General features: G+C 45.6%; 1 protein-coding gene across 3 annotated transcripts in view; it reads right to left on the bottom strand.

Moving 5' to 3' along the window:
* The window catches only part of UXS1 (UDP-glucuronate decarboxylase 1), a 96,851-nt gene that overhangs the window by 31,322 nt on the left and 50,376 nt on the right, over positions 1-15,153 (bottom strand). For all 3 annotated transcript variants that reach the window (XM_023251540.2, XM_023251541.2, XM_045053982.1), the window contains one exon: positions 2,492-2,596. In XM_023251540.2, coding sequence (XP_023107308.1) covers positions 2,492-2,596 — 105 coding nt within the window. The remainder of the gene's footprint in view (positions 1-2,491; positions 2,597-15,153) is intronic.

The following is a 15,153-nucleotide window of genomic DNA, read 5'->3' as shown; positions in this document are numbered from 1 at the left end:
TGTTGGGCTCTAAACGCTTTCCTGCACAGACCCCTTGCAGGCAGAATGGACTAGAACACTGTGCTCGGTGGCAGTCAGGTAGGTATGGAAAGTCTCCAGGCACTCACAAAGTCCCAATGTTCATCAGAGGCTCGCGGCAGCTGTGCGCCAAAGAGGCCCATCGCCCTTCACTTAACCTGATGGCTCCCGAACGTACTCCCCCTCGGAGCCTTTGTGGACAGATGCCACCAGGTCGACAGGCCGGGGATGTCACACACCCAGTGCTGCACGCATGCCCGCCCACGGGGCAGAGGTCCAGCGAGGTGTCTGTGAAGTGCTAGGGCTGGGAGCTGGGTGTATGCACACAGCCTGCGGGCACTTCTGGAGGTAGCCAGGCGACACAGAAGGGCCCTGGCATGAGGGGCCCTGGAGTGTGGGTGTGGGAGCACCCAGGGGAGGAAAGCAGGGAGCCATGAAGACGCCCAAGAACAAGAGAGCAGGGCTGCCAAACAGGAAGGATCTGGAGATCATCTGTGCAAATGCCACAACGTGCTGGAACAAATAAATGCTAAAAAGGGACGTAGCAGCATCTGGAATTTATAGGCTAAGGCTACCAACACCACAGGTCTGTCTCTTTCACTATTTCAGACCTCGGAAGTCTGCCGAGTGATCACTGTACCACATCACTGCATAGACGCAACGGTGGCAGTTTCAAAAGCAAGGACCCCAGGGTGTTGGGTGGTGTTTTTTTTTTTTTTTTTAATACACTTTTGAGGTAACTGTAGAGTCAAATGTGGTCATACAGAGTCAACAGAGAGAGACCCTGCATAGCCTCTACTGAATTCCCCCCAACAGTAAAAGGCTGCAAAACCAGAGGACAATATCCCAAGCAGGACACTGACATGGATACACTCAGGACCCAGAGCATCTCCATCATCGTGAGGACCCCTTGGCGGGGAGCCAGGGGAGCCCCACCTGTGTTGTTCTAGTGCCCAGATGTTTATGCAGAGACTGGACAAAGGGGTCTCATCTTGAAGAAACCGAGCACGGGCCCAGAGAAGTGGGGAGCCACAGAGAGGGAAGGGCCCCACCAGGAAGAGGCCGGCGGGGTTCACTGCATCTTGTCTCAAGTGCAAAGCGATTAATGACAGCACCTCTCTCCGTCTGGAATATGAAGTTCCACTTAAGTCTTTGCGACCGAGCGACTGTCCTCCACCTTCAGCTTTTGTCCCTGTCATTTCTGAAAGGAGTTTATCATTCTTTCAGGACTTCCAGGTCTAATCTCACCCATGGCCCACGAGTCCCTTCTGCCTGGAACTCTAACAGCATTTCACTGGCACCTCCCTTTGGGAACATTCCCTTCCTCCTTGGTGTCACTGGTGCCTGGGCCCATATATCGCCTTCTCCAGGAAACACCAAGTTCCCTGGCAAAAGACAGGACGGTGCCTGGGCACAGTGACTGCACAATGGATGCTATCTTCTTAAACATCACGTGCTTGGTGGCTCCTCTGTTGTATCTCACTTGGGTACGAAGGAGGCGGCTGGGGCGGCAGAGGGAGTGTGGGGAGGGGTGGGAGCAGCAGGCAGCTCTACCAGTGTCTTACCTCTGAGCAGAAGGGAGACCCTGTTCTGTCTGGTGACCAAGGCAGGGGTTGTAACAAAGGGAACAAAGCCCCTTCGACACTAGGAGAATGAATCATCTATTTCTTGCAGAGCTGGACCCCTCAAACTGTTTAGTCTAAGAGGACTGAAAACCAGTCTCCGGCATCCCTTTCGGTCCCTTGTCTCCATCCTTCCCTCGAATTACAATTTAGGGCTGCATTTCCCAAACCCATTTATAGAAGCTGTCTTAAATGTTACCATAATTAAATCCATTTTTCACTTGACATTTTAAAAAGTGGTTCCTTTTCCCCACTTTGCAACTAATCAAAACTCCCAGTTTTTGAAACCTGTGTCAAACTTAAGATGCCTCTGATTTCAAGCATTCATAGGTACGCATTATCCACAGCTACCAATCTACGGCGTGTTGTTTGTAACACGCACCCGTGGCCCCCTTTGGTGAATCCCGCAGTTCAGCCTAGACTTGGGCACTCAGCTTGGACAACCCCATAAGGTTGGCTGGTTTTCTGCTCCTCCCAGGAGCACTCCTGAAACCCCCGTGCGTGCAGTCCACACCGACCTGGCCTTGGATCAGAGTCGCCAGTGCCTCTTCCAGCTCAGAGGCACACACACCATGTATCACAGGGTAAAGTGAAGGAAGGTGTCACACAGTCACACATACAGTCACAGTGACAGGTGGTCACTCTCAGGGGATTCAACTGTGGCAGTGCAGACTGGTTACTAGGATGGTGGTGTCCCCCATGACAACTCTGATGGCTCGTAAAGTCACTCCAGGGGTGAGAGAGGGGTCTAAAGTCCAAGACCAAGCTCTAACAGAGCGTCGATGGCCTATGCCTGGGATTGCCTACAACATTCCCCAAAACAGCTGCGAAATAAGAGAAGGACAACTTACCTAGCATGTTTAACGTCCCGATCGTATTGGTCTTCAGCGTCTTGATGGGGTTATACATGTAGTTTGGAGGGGAGGCCGGAGAGGCCAGGTGGTATATCTGGTCAACTAAAGGAGACAAAAATGGAAGTTCGTGATTTCCACGGAAAACATTAAAAATATTCTGAATTCCTAAGAATCAGACCGTATGATACAGGCATTTCTGTAGCACTGAAATTCTAGTTGTTACTGTTTTACTCTTCATAAAAAGTAATTTGCTTTTGCAATTAGAAGAACTTTAAACAAAAATAGAAAGTCTAATTGTCTGCAACAAAAACACATGGGGGCCCAGTAATCTGGGCCTGTTCTCTAACGAGAGTCAATCTGATTCCAGAGTTGACTGTTTTCTGAGATCTGTCCCAGATACAGCATGCAAATCAGGAGGAAGACCAATTTTTCAGACACTGAATTAAACATGAACATCCAAAGCAAGCAAGGTTTTTAATTTGTAAAACCAATCTGACATAAAAGCACTAACGTACGGGAGGAAATAATCTTTTGCTTTGTTTTTGCAAATCTTGTGTACATAAAACCAGACCCTGAGATGACAGTTGGGGGGTAGTTTCTGTTTTTCATTGACTGATTATTTTTTAATTTTTGTTTTCATTGTTTATTTTTGAGACAGAGAAAGACAGCGTGAGCGGGGGAGGGAGAGAAAGAGAGGAAGACACAGAAGCAGAAGCAGGCTCCAGGCTCTGAGCTGTCAGCACAGAGCGTGACGTGGGGCTCAAACTCACCAGCCGTGAGATCATGACCTGAGCTGAAGTTGGACGTCCAACTGACTGAGCCACCCAGGCGCCCCCTCATTGACTGATTATTTATTGAGGATCTGCTTAGTGGTTCCCGAGCAAAAAGACACACTGGAAACTAACGTTAATAATGAGACTTCACTCACTGAATGCCTATTTCGTGAAGGACACAGGACAAGGGTGGGGATACAATGACAAATCACCAGCTCTGGGGGATTCTGGCCTGATGAAGGAGACTGGGCGAGGGGGTCTTGCTTCGAGGCAGGCCTGGCTGTGCAGAGAGATGGGCCAGGAGCTCATTCCCGGCTGGGCTACTTGGGAGTGGGCGTGCTGCGTACCAGGGACGGGAAAGGGTGAGGCTACAAGGCAAGAGTTTCTGCTGCAGCTCTGAAAGGTCTCAGTGAACATTTGGTCCAGCTACAGCATGTGAGACTTTAAATACCAAGATAGAGCCTGGATTTGCACTGACAATGAAGACCACTTAGTTCAGAGCAAGAGACATTCTGAGAACCTGGATTTTGGCACCAATCACTAAGCAGCTGATAACGCTTTGTAATAATCACCATAATTTTGAGGGTACAATACCATTATTCCTGTTTTACATAAGAGATTACGAAGCTTGCAGGTGAAGCAGCTAAATAATGACAGTGCCAGGATTTGAACCCAGTTCCATTTTAATCCAAACCCAGAGCTTTTTGAGCATTATACGGTACTGCCATCACTAGAGTTGTAGTCGGAGGGTGGTTTTTAAAGCCACAAATGGTGAAATGACTGGGTTCTGCACGACTCCCCTGTGTACAGGCATTCACTGGAACATCCCCATCCCCAACCCTTGCTCTCTGCCACACAGCAGAGAGGCCCTTGGGAAGCAATGTCTCCCTGTCAAATAGCATGTATAGGAAAGCCATCCCTCCAGACAAAGTCTATTCTGTGCCACTGCACTTCAGCTCCAGGTGAAAGAAAATGTCACCACCATCACAGCGAGCCAAGGAATGGGGGATCTGAAACACCACAGCCAAAACGAATCCTCCTTGTACACGGCTTCAGCGCCCATTCAAGAGGGCCTGCAGGGACCTCCTTGGCCTCCCATCCTCTTCCTAACCAGGGACCACTGCTCTCTTTTTAGGTAATGGCACAGTAGGGGCTAGGTTTTAGAAACCACAGACAAACCGGCAAACTAGGAAAAACAGTTCCCATGGTGAATTCTCCAATGTAACTTTCTCAGAAAACATCCCCTCCCACCAAAAAATGCCCACCCTCCCCACCGACACTCACTCACCACCCATGCCCTCCTGAAAATCTCCTGTCGTGCCCGGATGGCATAGGAATCACCACAGTGCCTTCAGGGGCCGGGGCTATTTCCGAACACTCTTCTCACCCAGGGGTGAGAGCCCGATGACAGTTTATCTCCACACAAGGGGCAGAAATGATGCCTCCACACAAAAGCATAATATTCTAGGCTGTGAGCTTGGTCTCTACTTAATTCACGCTAATTATCACAGTCTTTCAAGCCCAAGCACATCTGGGAGGCTCAGTACACATGAGCCACCAAGACTAGGAGAAAGCAGAAGCCGGATGGTTCTATGAAGAGAGTATCTTTGGGAAGGGGTTCTAGGTACTGCACAGGCTCATGGAAAAACCTGCTAAGTATATGTTTTTCCAATACCATGACCATCCCTCAAGAAAGCAAAAACAACATGTAAAAGACTATAGGCCCCATCTTCTGGATTATTTACAAGGCTTCTTTTTTGCCAAGACTATTCCAGAAAACTTCTGATGTGGTTGCTTTAAAAAGTCTTAATTTTGGGGATGCCTGAGTGGCTCAGTCGCTTAAGTGTCCAACTCATGATTTTGGCTCAGCTCATGATCTCATAGTTCATAAGTTTGAGCCCTGCATTGGGCTCTACGCTGACGGCATGGAGCCTGCTTGGGATTCTGTCTCCCTCCCTCTCTGTCTCTCCCCTGCTTGTTCTCTATCTCTCTCAAAATAAATAAAAATTTTAAAAAGTCTCAATTTTTTTTTAAAAGAAGATACTTCTGCAACACTATATCAAAATCTCAATAGCGATTTTTGCAGATACAGAAAAAAAAAACCATTCCGAAATTCATATGGAATTTCAAGGAACACTGACTAGCCAAAACAATTTTGAAAAAGAGGAACAAAATTGGAAGACTTACATTTCCTGATTTCAAAACAGTACAGAACTACACTAATCAAAGCAGTGTGTTACTGGCATAAAGACAGATGTATACACCAATGGAATAGAATACAAAGTCCAGAAATAAAGCCTTGTATACATAGTTCAGTGATCTTTGATAAGAATACCAAGTCACTCAATGAAGAAAGGACAGTCTCTAACTGTCAGTTGGGAAAACTGAGTATCTACATGCAAAAGAATAAAATTTTATTCTTATCTTATGCTATGTACAAAAGACCTAAATGTAACACCTAACACAATAAAACTCTTAGAAGAAAACAGGGAGAAAGCTTCATGACATCATGGCAAAGATTTCTTGGATAGGACACAAAAAGCAAAGGCAACAGAAGCCAAAACAGAAAAATAGGAGTACATCAAACTTAAAAACTTTTCTGACAGAATCAAAGGACACAATTAACAGTAAAAAGGCAAACTATACAATGGAAGAAAATATTTACAAGCCATATATATGAAAAGGTGTTAAGGGGCGCCTGGGTGGCACAGTCGGTTAAGCGTCCGACTTCAGCCAGGTCACGATCTCGTGGTCCGTGAGTTCGAGCCCCGCGTCAGGCTCTGGGCTGATGGCTCGGAGCCTGGAGCCTGTTTCCGATTCTGTGTCTCCCTCTCTCTCTGCCCCTCCCCCGTTCATGCTCTGTCTCTCTCTGTCCCAAAAATAAATAAACGTTGAAAAAAATAAAAAATAAAAAATAAATAAAAAAGGTGTTAATATCCAGAATATATAAAGAACTCTTAAAAATCAACAGAATCAAATAACTCAAAAAATGGCAAGGTCTTGTATGCCCCAAAATGATATACAAATGGCCAACAAGCATATGATAAGAGACTCAACATCATTAATCATCACAGAAATGTAAATCAAAACTACAATGAGGTATCATTTCACACCCATTAGGATGGCTACTATTTAAAAACAAAACAAAACAAAAACAAAACAACAAGTGTTGTTGAGGATGTGGAGAGAATGGAACCCTTGTACACTTTGGTGGTGACAGAAAATGGTGCAGCCACTATGGAAAACAGTGTGATGATTCCTCAAAGTCTTAAACACAGAAGTAATGTAAGAACAGGAATCCCACTTCTGGGTATATGCTCAAAAGAATTGAAAGCAGGGTCTCGAAGAGAAATTTATAAACCCATGCTCATAGCAGCATTCTTCACAATGGCCCCCAGTAGATGCAACCTAAGTATCCATAGATAGATGAACAGATAAACAGAATATAGTGTTAGCGTGCATGTGTGCACACACACGCACACACACACTGAAATATTATTCAACCTTAAAATTGAAAAAAATCCTGTCACATACTTACAACATAGATGTACTTTGAGGACATCACCCTAAGTGAAATAATCCGATCATGAAAAGTAGGATTCCACTTACACGAGGTACTTAGAGTCGTCAAACTCAGAGACGCAAGGTAGAACAGTGACTACCAGGAGGAGCGTTACTGTTCAGTGGGTCCAGAGTTGCAGTTTTGCAGGTGAAAAAATTCTGGAGAGCTGTCCTAACATAGTATGTTTAACACTACAGACTGGTACACTTGAAATCAATGGTTCATAGGGTAAAAAACAAAGTAAGATACTGATGAGCCGTAAAAGCAGATGAAAAGAGTATTAGTGGAAAAAGGGTATAGCTTACTAAAGCTGAAGTCAAAATGAATAGTTTTTTGTGTACATATGTGTTCTCTTCCCTTTCTCTACTCTGGGAATATAAGAGCTAAAAATAAGGCTCATGAGCCACTGCCAGTCATTCAAGATTCTCAGTCAATCCTTGCTATGTATCTGTCACCCAGTGAAGCTTTCGAGTGAAAGATGCCTAGACCCCTGGCATCCAGGGGCAGACGTCTCAGGCAGGGAGACTCTGGACCTTTATAGACACAGATACTTTTAAAGCCACATTTGAAGACTACTAATTTAAAAGTAGAACCCACACTTTTGAAAGACCAATCTTTCTTTAAGAAAACACAAAACCTTTGAAAATGATTTATAGTCTGTTAATATGCAAGTTTGTTAAGAGTGTCTATCTAAATACGAGGAAAATCCTAGGATTGCTTTCTGACCCTCCCCCCTTCCCCAAGTTACTCAGAGTTGATAAATAGCTGAAAATAAGAAGCAAACAAAGATTTTACTGTGAGACCTGTAAGTTAACAAGACATGTCTCACAAAATGCCATCATTTTAAGGCAGTTTCGTCCTTTCCAGCTTACAGACAGGACCGGTAACAGCAGTCTGTTCGTGCTCACCTGCTTCGAAGCTCAAGAACACAGGTGTATGTAGCTGACCACTAACTCCACATTCAGGTACAGCATTTCCAATTATTTTTTAGTTTATTTATTTATTTTGAGAGAGAGGGGGAGAGAGAGCGCAAACATGAGCGGGGGAGGGCAGGGAAAGAGGGAGAGAGAGAATCCCAAGCACGCTCTGCTCTCTCAGCGTAAAGCCTGGCACAGGGCTTATTCCCATGAACCACGAGATCATAACCGGAACCAAAAATCAAGAGTCGGGACACTTAACCAACTGAGCCGCCCAGAAGTCCTTGCATTTTCTCTTTATAAAACATCTCATCACACCCCACTGCCTCTCTCGGGACAGAAGCAGGCCAGATCCACAATGCAGTAAATCTGGCCGAACCTTCAGAGCTGAGTGCCACCCCAAAGAGCCTACTCGCGCGTGCCTGGAACTGAGCTTGCGACCTCCGGATTTCTGCTCATGCAGGTGCAGCTGCCACGTGCTCCCCAAAGACCGTGCAAATCGAGGGTACGGTTTGTGATCTCACAGAAGACATCATTCAGCGCTGCTTTTACTCTTGAGGTGACAACCTATGCAGCGAAGAAAGGAAGGTCTCCAAGGCATCAAAGACCGCGAGAGAAAAGGGTGCCCTGAGAGCCCATCCCTTGTGAGTCTGACATCAAATAAAAGGTGCAAGCATTTCTAATCCGCTCCATCTCCTTTGCATATGCAGGATCCATACTTTCTCCTGCAAGGCTCAATTCAGATGTCAGTTTGTGTGGGGAGCCTTCTTGCGGGCCCTGGTCAGAGATCATCACTCTTACCACCGGCTGCCTGTGCCACTGGTTAATTACTGCGTTCTGCCTTGTCAAGTGCTTCCTACACATCCTGTTCACCAGATGAAAAGCTCACTGAGCACACGAAGCAATCCTTTTTCCTCCTTAGATCTCCACACAGCTGTGCTCTCTACAGCAGGGGGGCCGCCCTTGTTACCTATGAGCACACATGAAGGAAGATTCCTGGGCAGACTTAATGCATCAGAATGGCCAGACAGGCCTAGGAATCTGCCACGGAAAATAAATTCCCCTACATGGCGCCTTGGCCGGGGCCAATTTGGGAACGGTGCTCACTAAAAGTTAGCTGAGTGAAGAGACGAGCCATAGACTGGGGCCTTTTCATCCAAAAGACTATTCCATCTGCTAGCTCAGCCTGAGTGCAGCCTCTGTTACCCCTTGGAAAGGCTAGTAAGTAAGGTATGCCCTATAAAAACTATGTCACGACGCCTAAGTAGCAACACTGATGCACTGAAGAAGAACCTGAAATCCTATGAAAGTTATTTCCAACAGCCCCTCCTTCCCATGAGAACGTGTTCTGCCTATAGCATTAATGACAGTAACTCTGGTTCCAGTCCTAAAAAGGACCACATGATGGAGGCCGTTGACTAATTATCCGGGTAAGGAATTATGAAGAGGAGAGCAAGGGGGGGACTTTAGAACACGCATAACATAAATAATTGGAATGAGAGGTGCTATGAAAGTACTAAGTAATATTAATAATAACAGAACAGTAAAGTTAACCCTCACATCCCAGAGGGGGAGAAAAGCCCTCAAAAAAAATGTCAACTGCCTTATCAAAAAGTACACCAAAAATGAGCGTGGCATTCAGAAATCTAAGTTCAGGGGAGGGAGAGGAAGAAACAAGTAGAAAGGCATGCCCTCTCATTTGCTGGAGCTGTGCCTCTGGACTTGACCACCACGTGACCGTCCTGCGACCCTGTCACGTTTTCCAGGGCCATGTGCTGTAATCATGGAGAGAAAAATAGGAGGCTGAGAAATGAGCCCTAAAAGATTAGCTCAAATTAATGATCAAGGAAGGGAAACAGTAAAGCAAGCCAGTATTTTCCTTTTTCACAGAATTTCCTTAAATAGGTCCAAAACAGTATGCCTGCCAAAACACAGGACATTATTTTCATGCTGGGAAGAGGATGGGCCAGGGGAGGGTATGGCGGAGGCTCATTCGGCCCCACCATGGATTCTGAAAATAATATTGCAACTACACGCACCACAAACGAACGTTTTATATGTTTTCGAGATGAATTTCACTGTGCCTGCAGTCCACGCAGATGATATATAAATATAGAAGGAATAAGGTGTAGAAATTGAATGACTCCTGAGAAACCCCAAATTGCTCAGGTTCCATGAAAAAAAAAACGAGTGTGCTCTCCTACCAAAGGGGAAATCCACATAAAAGCCTACTGAATGTTTACATCTCCTGGTGATTTATTTATTATTTATTTATTTTTTTTTGGCACAACTTCCCAGCATAGCCCAGTCCAACCGCCTCCCTGTGCCAGAGCCACACCTTACCTAACTGGTAAGGAGTTGCACCCTGCAGCTTTGGAAAAACTACAAAATAAAACAAAAGGTTGATTCTTGCTGTGAACTTGTGGGATTATTTAGCATACAGCAGAACCTCATCGTAAAGATACTCCTTACACGTTTTCTTTCCCTGCAGTGCAGGCTGGAGCCCTGCCACAAACACTACACAAGGTGTCCCTCTCTGCAACATGGAACAACGCGAGGCCTAACCCTTGTCCCCCAACACCAGTATTTACGATGGAAAACAGGATTTAAGAAGATACATAACGTTTCAGTGTAAAGACCAAATTTCTCTTGGCACAAAGAACTCAAACAGTGGGATTTTGCCTTCATTTCACATCAAATAATATTGACTTAATACGAAGGGAAGACTGTGTATGCTAGAGGTCTGGCTCAGCCCCAGGACCCAGAGTTATGGTCAGTGCTGCTGCCTGTCAATTTCCTGCAGCTGGCAGCCACCCGCACCTCCCCTGGAATCTCCTCCAAGTGCCAGGGGATCACTGTGATAACACCATGGTGAGAAAGCCCCTATGATGCCAGAGATTCACTGCAGGATTTCCCCATGGCTCCAAACTGAACAAAGCGGGGGATCTCGGATCTGCAGCCTCTACATTTTATGTTTACATTTGCAACAAACACTGAAAGAGAGAAAAAATTTTCTAAATTATAATTCAACAAAAATATTCTAATCAGAACAGCACTCCTCAAACACCTAGGTCAACATGGACCCAGTGTCCTTGGCAAACACAGTTTCCATCCACCTTTCTTGAACAATTCTGGGGGATCTGGGTGTGACAGTCCAGCCTCTCCTCCTGTCTTCCCTGTCTTGGTGCCCACCTCTCCTGGCCCTGCACAGGATCTCCACACCTGGGTACAAGGTGGGTAATAGGGCTCCACACACTGGTTCCCTCACCTGAACATGAGGATAATAAATGCCTACCTCACCTGTATGTTGAAAGAATGAAATCTGTTAATTATACACAGTGATTAGAATAGTGCCTGGAACACAGTGAGTATTCGTTAAGTGTTTGCAATTGTTATTTTCTGCTTTCATTGTTCTGGACCTCTTACTCACAGGTACTGCATGTTCCAGGACCGGGCTTCCCATGACGCAATGGACATCTCTGTCGTTTTCTGTCCTCTACAGAAATGTTGGTTTCAAGGTTGCTGCTTGTACAGATGGCAGACAAGTAAACTGGAACAGCTTTTGGGAGGGGCCCAGGCTATATACATCAGGAGCCTGGACATGAGTCTAAGACAATGACAACAGTGACTTCAATGTGTATACGGGGCGGCTTTCTCAAGCAAGGTTCACAATGGCCCCATACTTGCAAACTTGCAGACACCCGAGACAACACCAATAAAACTATGTGAAATTCACATGATGGGGAAGTGCTAATAAAATAACCTCCTGAACACACAGCTTAGTCTAGCCTGCCGCACACATGCTTAGAACGCTTACATTAGCCCACAGCTGGGCAAAGCCTACTTTGTAAAGAGCGTTGAATATTTCCTGTACCTTGTCGAATACCGTACTGAAAGCAAAAGCAGAGAGTGGTTGTCAGTGTACCAGTTGCTGACTCGTTATCACTGGCTGACTAGGAGCTGTGGCCACTGCCACTGCCCGGCATCACAAGAGGACAGGACTGCATGTCCCCAGCCCGGGAAAAGATCCAGATTAAAACTCTGAAGCATGGTTTCCACTAGATGTGTACTGTGACCACACCATCGTAGAGATGGAAAATCATTAAGTCGACCATCATTAAATCGGGGACCGTCTATACCTCCATCCTCCTTCAGCAGTGTCTGCTCCATTCTGAAAACCCTCCGGGGGTCAGTGCTCAGTTTCCTATGTGTCTTTAATCCTTGCCTGAACGGTCACAACGTTCTTTCTCTAGACATCCTCCCTTCTCACTGAGCCCACCCACGGCCAACATCCGCCCAGCAGGCCTCCAGGCTGGAACAAGGGGGCTGTCCCAACGCTGCACCTCATTTTCACCATCTCCATGGCCTGGCATCTCCCTCGCAAAACCCAAACACAACCTGCTGCCCACCAACTCTCGCTTCTCCTAAACTTCCCCATGTCCTAAATAGATGGCTGGAAGAAGAATTAACTTTGCTCCTTCCAGAGCTCAATACAGATTCACCTTCTGCAACTTAAATGGTAACACCTGGTAAAATCCAGAGTTCTTTTAAAGCAATATAAAACCAGATCAAGTTATTTCAGTGAGTATTACAATTCCTTCCAAAGAAGCTCTATCTCTTCTCTACAGTGCAGCCCAGACAATGCAGAGGCCTCTAACATAACCCCTGTGACAACAGCACCTCTGGTCTAAGTCAGTTTTACGGTTAATGACCACATAGCGGTCCCCAGAGTCCGCGGTACCCCATTCCCAGCCCTGACGTGCACACCCCGCGTGTGTAGCAATCACTTTCTTCCTTCCCAATTCCACCACCACAATCTGAGTCCAGATGACAGTTACTTTCCCACAACAGTTACATGGCTAATGCCCCGGCTTCTGAAACATAATGGTTATACTTTGAAAATAACAAGAGGAGGAAAGCTGTGCCGAAGGAAAACTAATGAAGCTCCGCTAGGACACTGCCAAATTAAGTGACACCTCTGTGTGACACCCATTACAGTCCAAAATTTTGCCAGCTCCAGAGAAACAAACCAAAACAAATCCCATGTAATACTTTTGGAAGCTGAAGAGCGTTACTGCTATGGTATAAATTTCAGATCAACTGGAATTTCTTTTATTAGGAAAAAGGTATGAAAAAATAGTTACGTATTAAATGCTGGGTGTACATACTTTGTAATCCACTCTACCGCGCAAAGGAGGAGAATAATTTATGACATCAACAGGACATATTAACTCGTTCATCACTGCTAAAAGAACAGCGTACATTGGGGCACCTGGGTGGCTCAGTCAGTTAAGCATCCGACTCTTGGTTTTGGCTCAGGTCATGATTTCATGATCTCTCTTGGTTTCCTGAGTTCAAGCCCCCAATCAGGCTCTGCGTTGCCAGCTTGGGATTCTCTCCCTCACTTTCTGCCCCTCTCTCACTAGTGCTATCTCTGTCTCTCTCAAAATAAATAAATAAATTAAAAAAAAAAAAACAACATCTGCATACATACTACACCAATGGTAACACCACTTCAGGTGAGTACAGGCTGTGAAATTCAATTGAGGAAAATCTAAAGAGAAGTCTAAGTGAACTATAGCAGGTACTAGAAGCACGAGGCAATGATGGGGCACTCAAGGGTCCCCTAACTTATGCCCTCCTTTGTGTGAATGCAACACTGAGGAAAGGAGGCAAATCAAACTAAGTTCATCCGGTTAAATTCATGCTGTATCTGATTTAAGGCAGGGAAGGATTATTCCCTCTGAAACACACAACTGTACCCACACGCAGGATTGAACAATGCCCATCTTCCCATAAGGGGCTTGGATTCAGGTGGGCACTGTGGGGGTAGAAGCAGTGAGATGGGGTGATCGGGGCAGGGGTGGGCAGACTGTCACGGGCATGAAGACTCACGCTAAAGCTGGAGAAAGTGAAACACGGGCTTGGACTACGGAGGTGGAGAAACGTCTTCTGTTCTGCCACACTGGTGCCACTCCCACTGCCAGCAAAGGACAGAAAATGTCAACCCTTCTCGTGAGCCCACGTCGTGAGTTCACGTGTGTGTTCTCCACACAGAGTCTACTTCCAGAAACAGAAGTGGCCTCGAATAGTTTTGGTGTCAAAGCCCAGAGGCAAAGCAAGTAATTTACTTACCAACATACCATTTTTACTAAGTTTTGGTTTCCCCGTAGTACTCAAATTATGTAATCAGTAGTTACATTTCACAAATGTTTACTCGCATGTGCAAAAAGGGAAAAGTAATAATAATAATAATAGCAGCTACTATTTGGGGAGCACTTACTGTGGGCCAGACCTTGTGTCAAGCCCTGTGGTTTTCTACTGATGCCCTAACAGGCTTAGAGGCTACAAAAATATCCATTTATCATCTACTGGGTCTGCAGGTCAGAAGCCAGGCACTGTGTGGCTCAGCTGGTTCTCTGCTCTGCCCTCACAGGCTGAAATCAGGGTTATCAGAAGGGAGGGCTGCATTCCTGCCATCAGAGGGTGATTCAAGGTGTTGGCAAAACTCAGTTCCACGAGGCTGCAGCACTGAGGGCCCCATCTCCCTGATGGCTGTCGACTGGGAGCTCCCAGAGACTGCCCGTGGGCCCTGGCTCACAACGGCCGCTTTCGAAGCCAGAAGCGGTGGGTCAAGTCCTCCTCATACCTCGAATCTTCCGGATTTCTCTACTGCCTGTCTCTCTGAGGCATCCTTCTACCAGATCTCCCCAGCTGGCTTCTCCGCCTGCTGCTGCTGCTGCTTTTAAGAACTCATGTGATTATGTGGGTCCACCCACATAATCCCAGGTAATCTCACTATTTTACAGCCAGCTGATTCATGGCCTCAACGCCAAGAGCAGAGCCTTTCACTGCAGCATGTTGACTCCTGCACTTGGCAATTCTGCCTATCACATGCATGACCTCAGTTAACCCTCAGAGCACACCCATGATCAAGTCCAAGGGGAAAGTCAGCCAACTTATCTGTTACCTAAATCAACTGGTTCACTTTACAAATTATAGCCTAACCCCCAAATAATCCCAGATAGATTAAATAATTAAATGTTTAAAAAGAAACAAAAATATCACACAAACCAAAAACGCCATGGCTAAATATTTCTCTATTCTTGGGACTCTTATAAGCATAAAATAAATAGAATAGCAAAGAGGAAAATAAACAGATGAGCCTAGAATTACAAAAATTAAAGGCAAAAGCCAGATTTGGGAAGAAGGGCAGGTGTTAAGTATATACCAGATGATTAACATCCCTATTATGAACTCACATAAAAAACATTTTTTTAAAAAGCAAAATAAACTGTTTAGATTTCTTTTCTGAATTAACATCTTAGAAAATCTAACTTTTTTTTCTTCTGTCACTAGGAAGTCGTGGGTTTTCTACCAAATTAGCAAACCATCTTGTTAGCAGTT

This window comes from Felis catus, chromosome A3, assembly GCF_018350175.1.
Source record: "Felis catus isolate Fca126 chromosome A3, F.catus_Fca126_mat1.0, whole genome shotgun sequence".
NCBI classification, from domain to species: Eukaryota; Metazoa; Chordata; class Mammalia; order Carnivora; family Felidae; genus Felis; species Felis catus.
The sequence above is the reverse complement of the archived record's forward strand: the minus strand, read 5'-3'. Positions and strand labels throughout refer to the sequence as shown.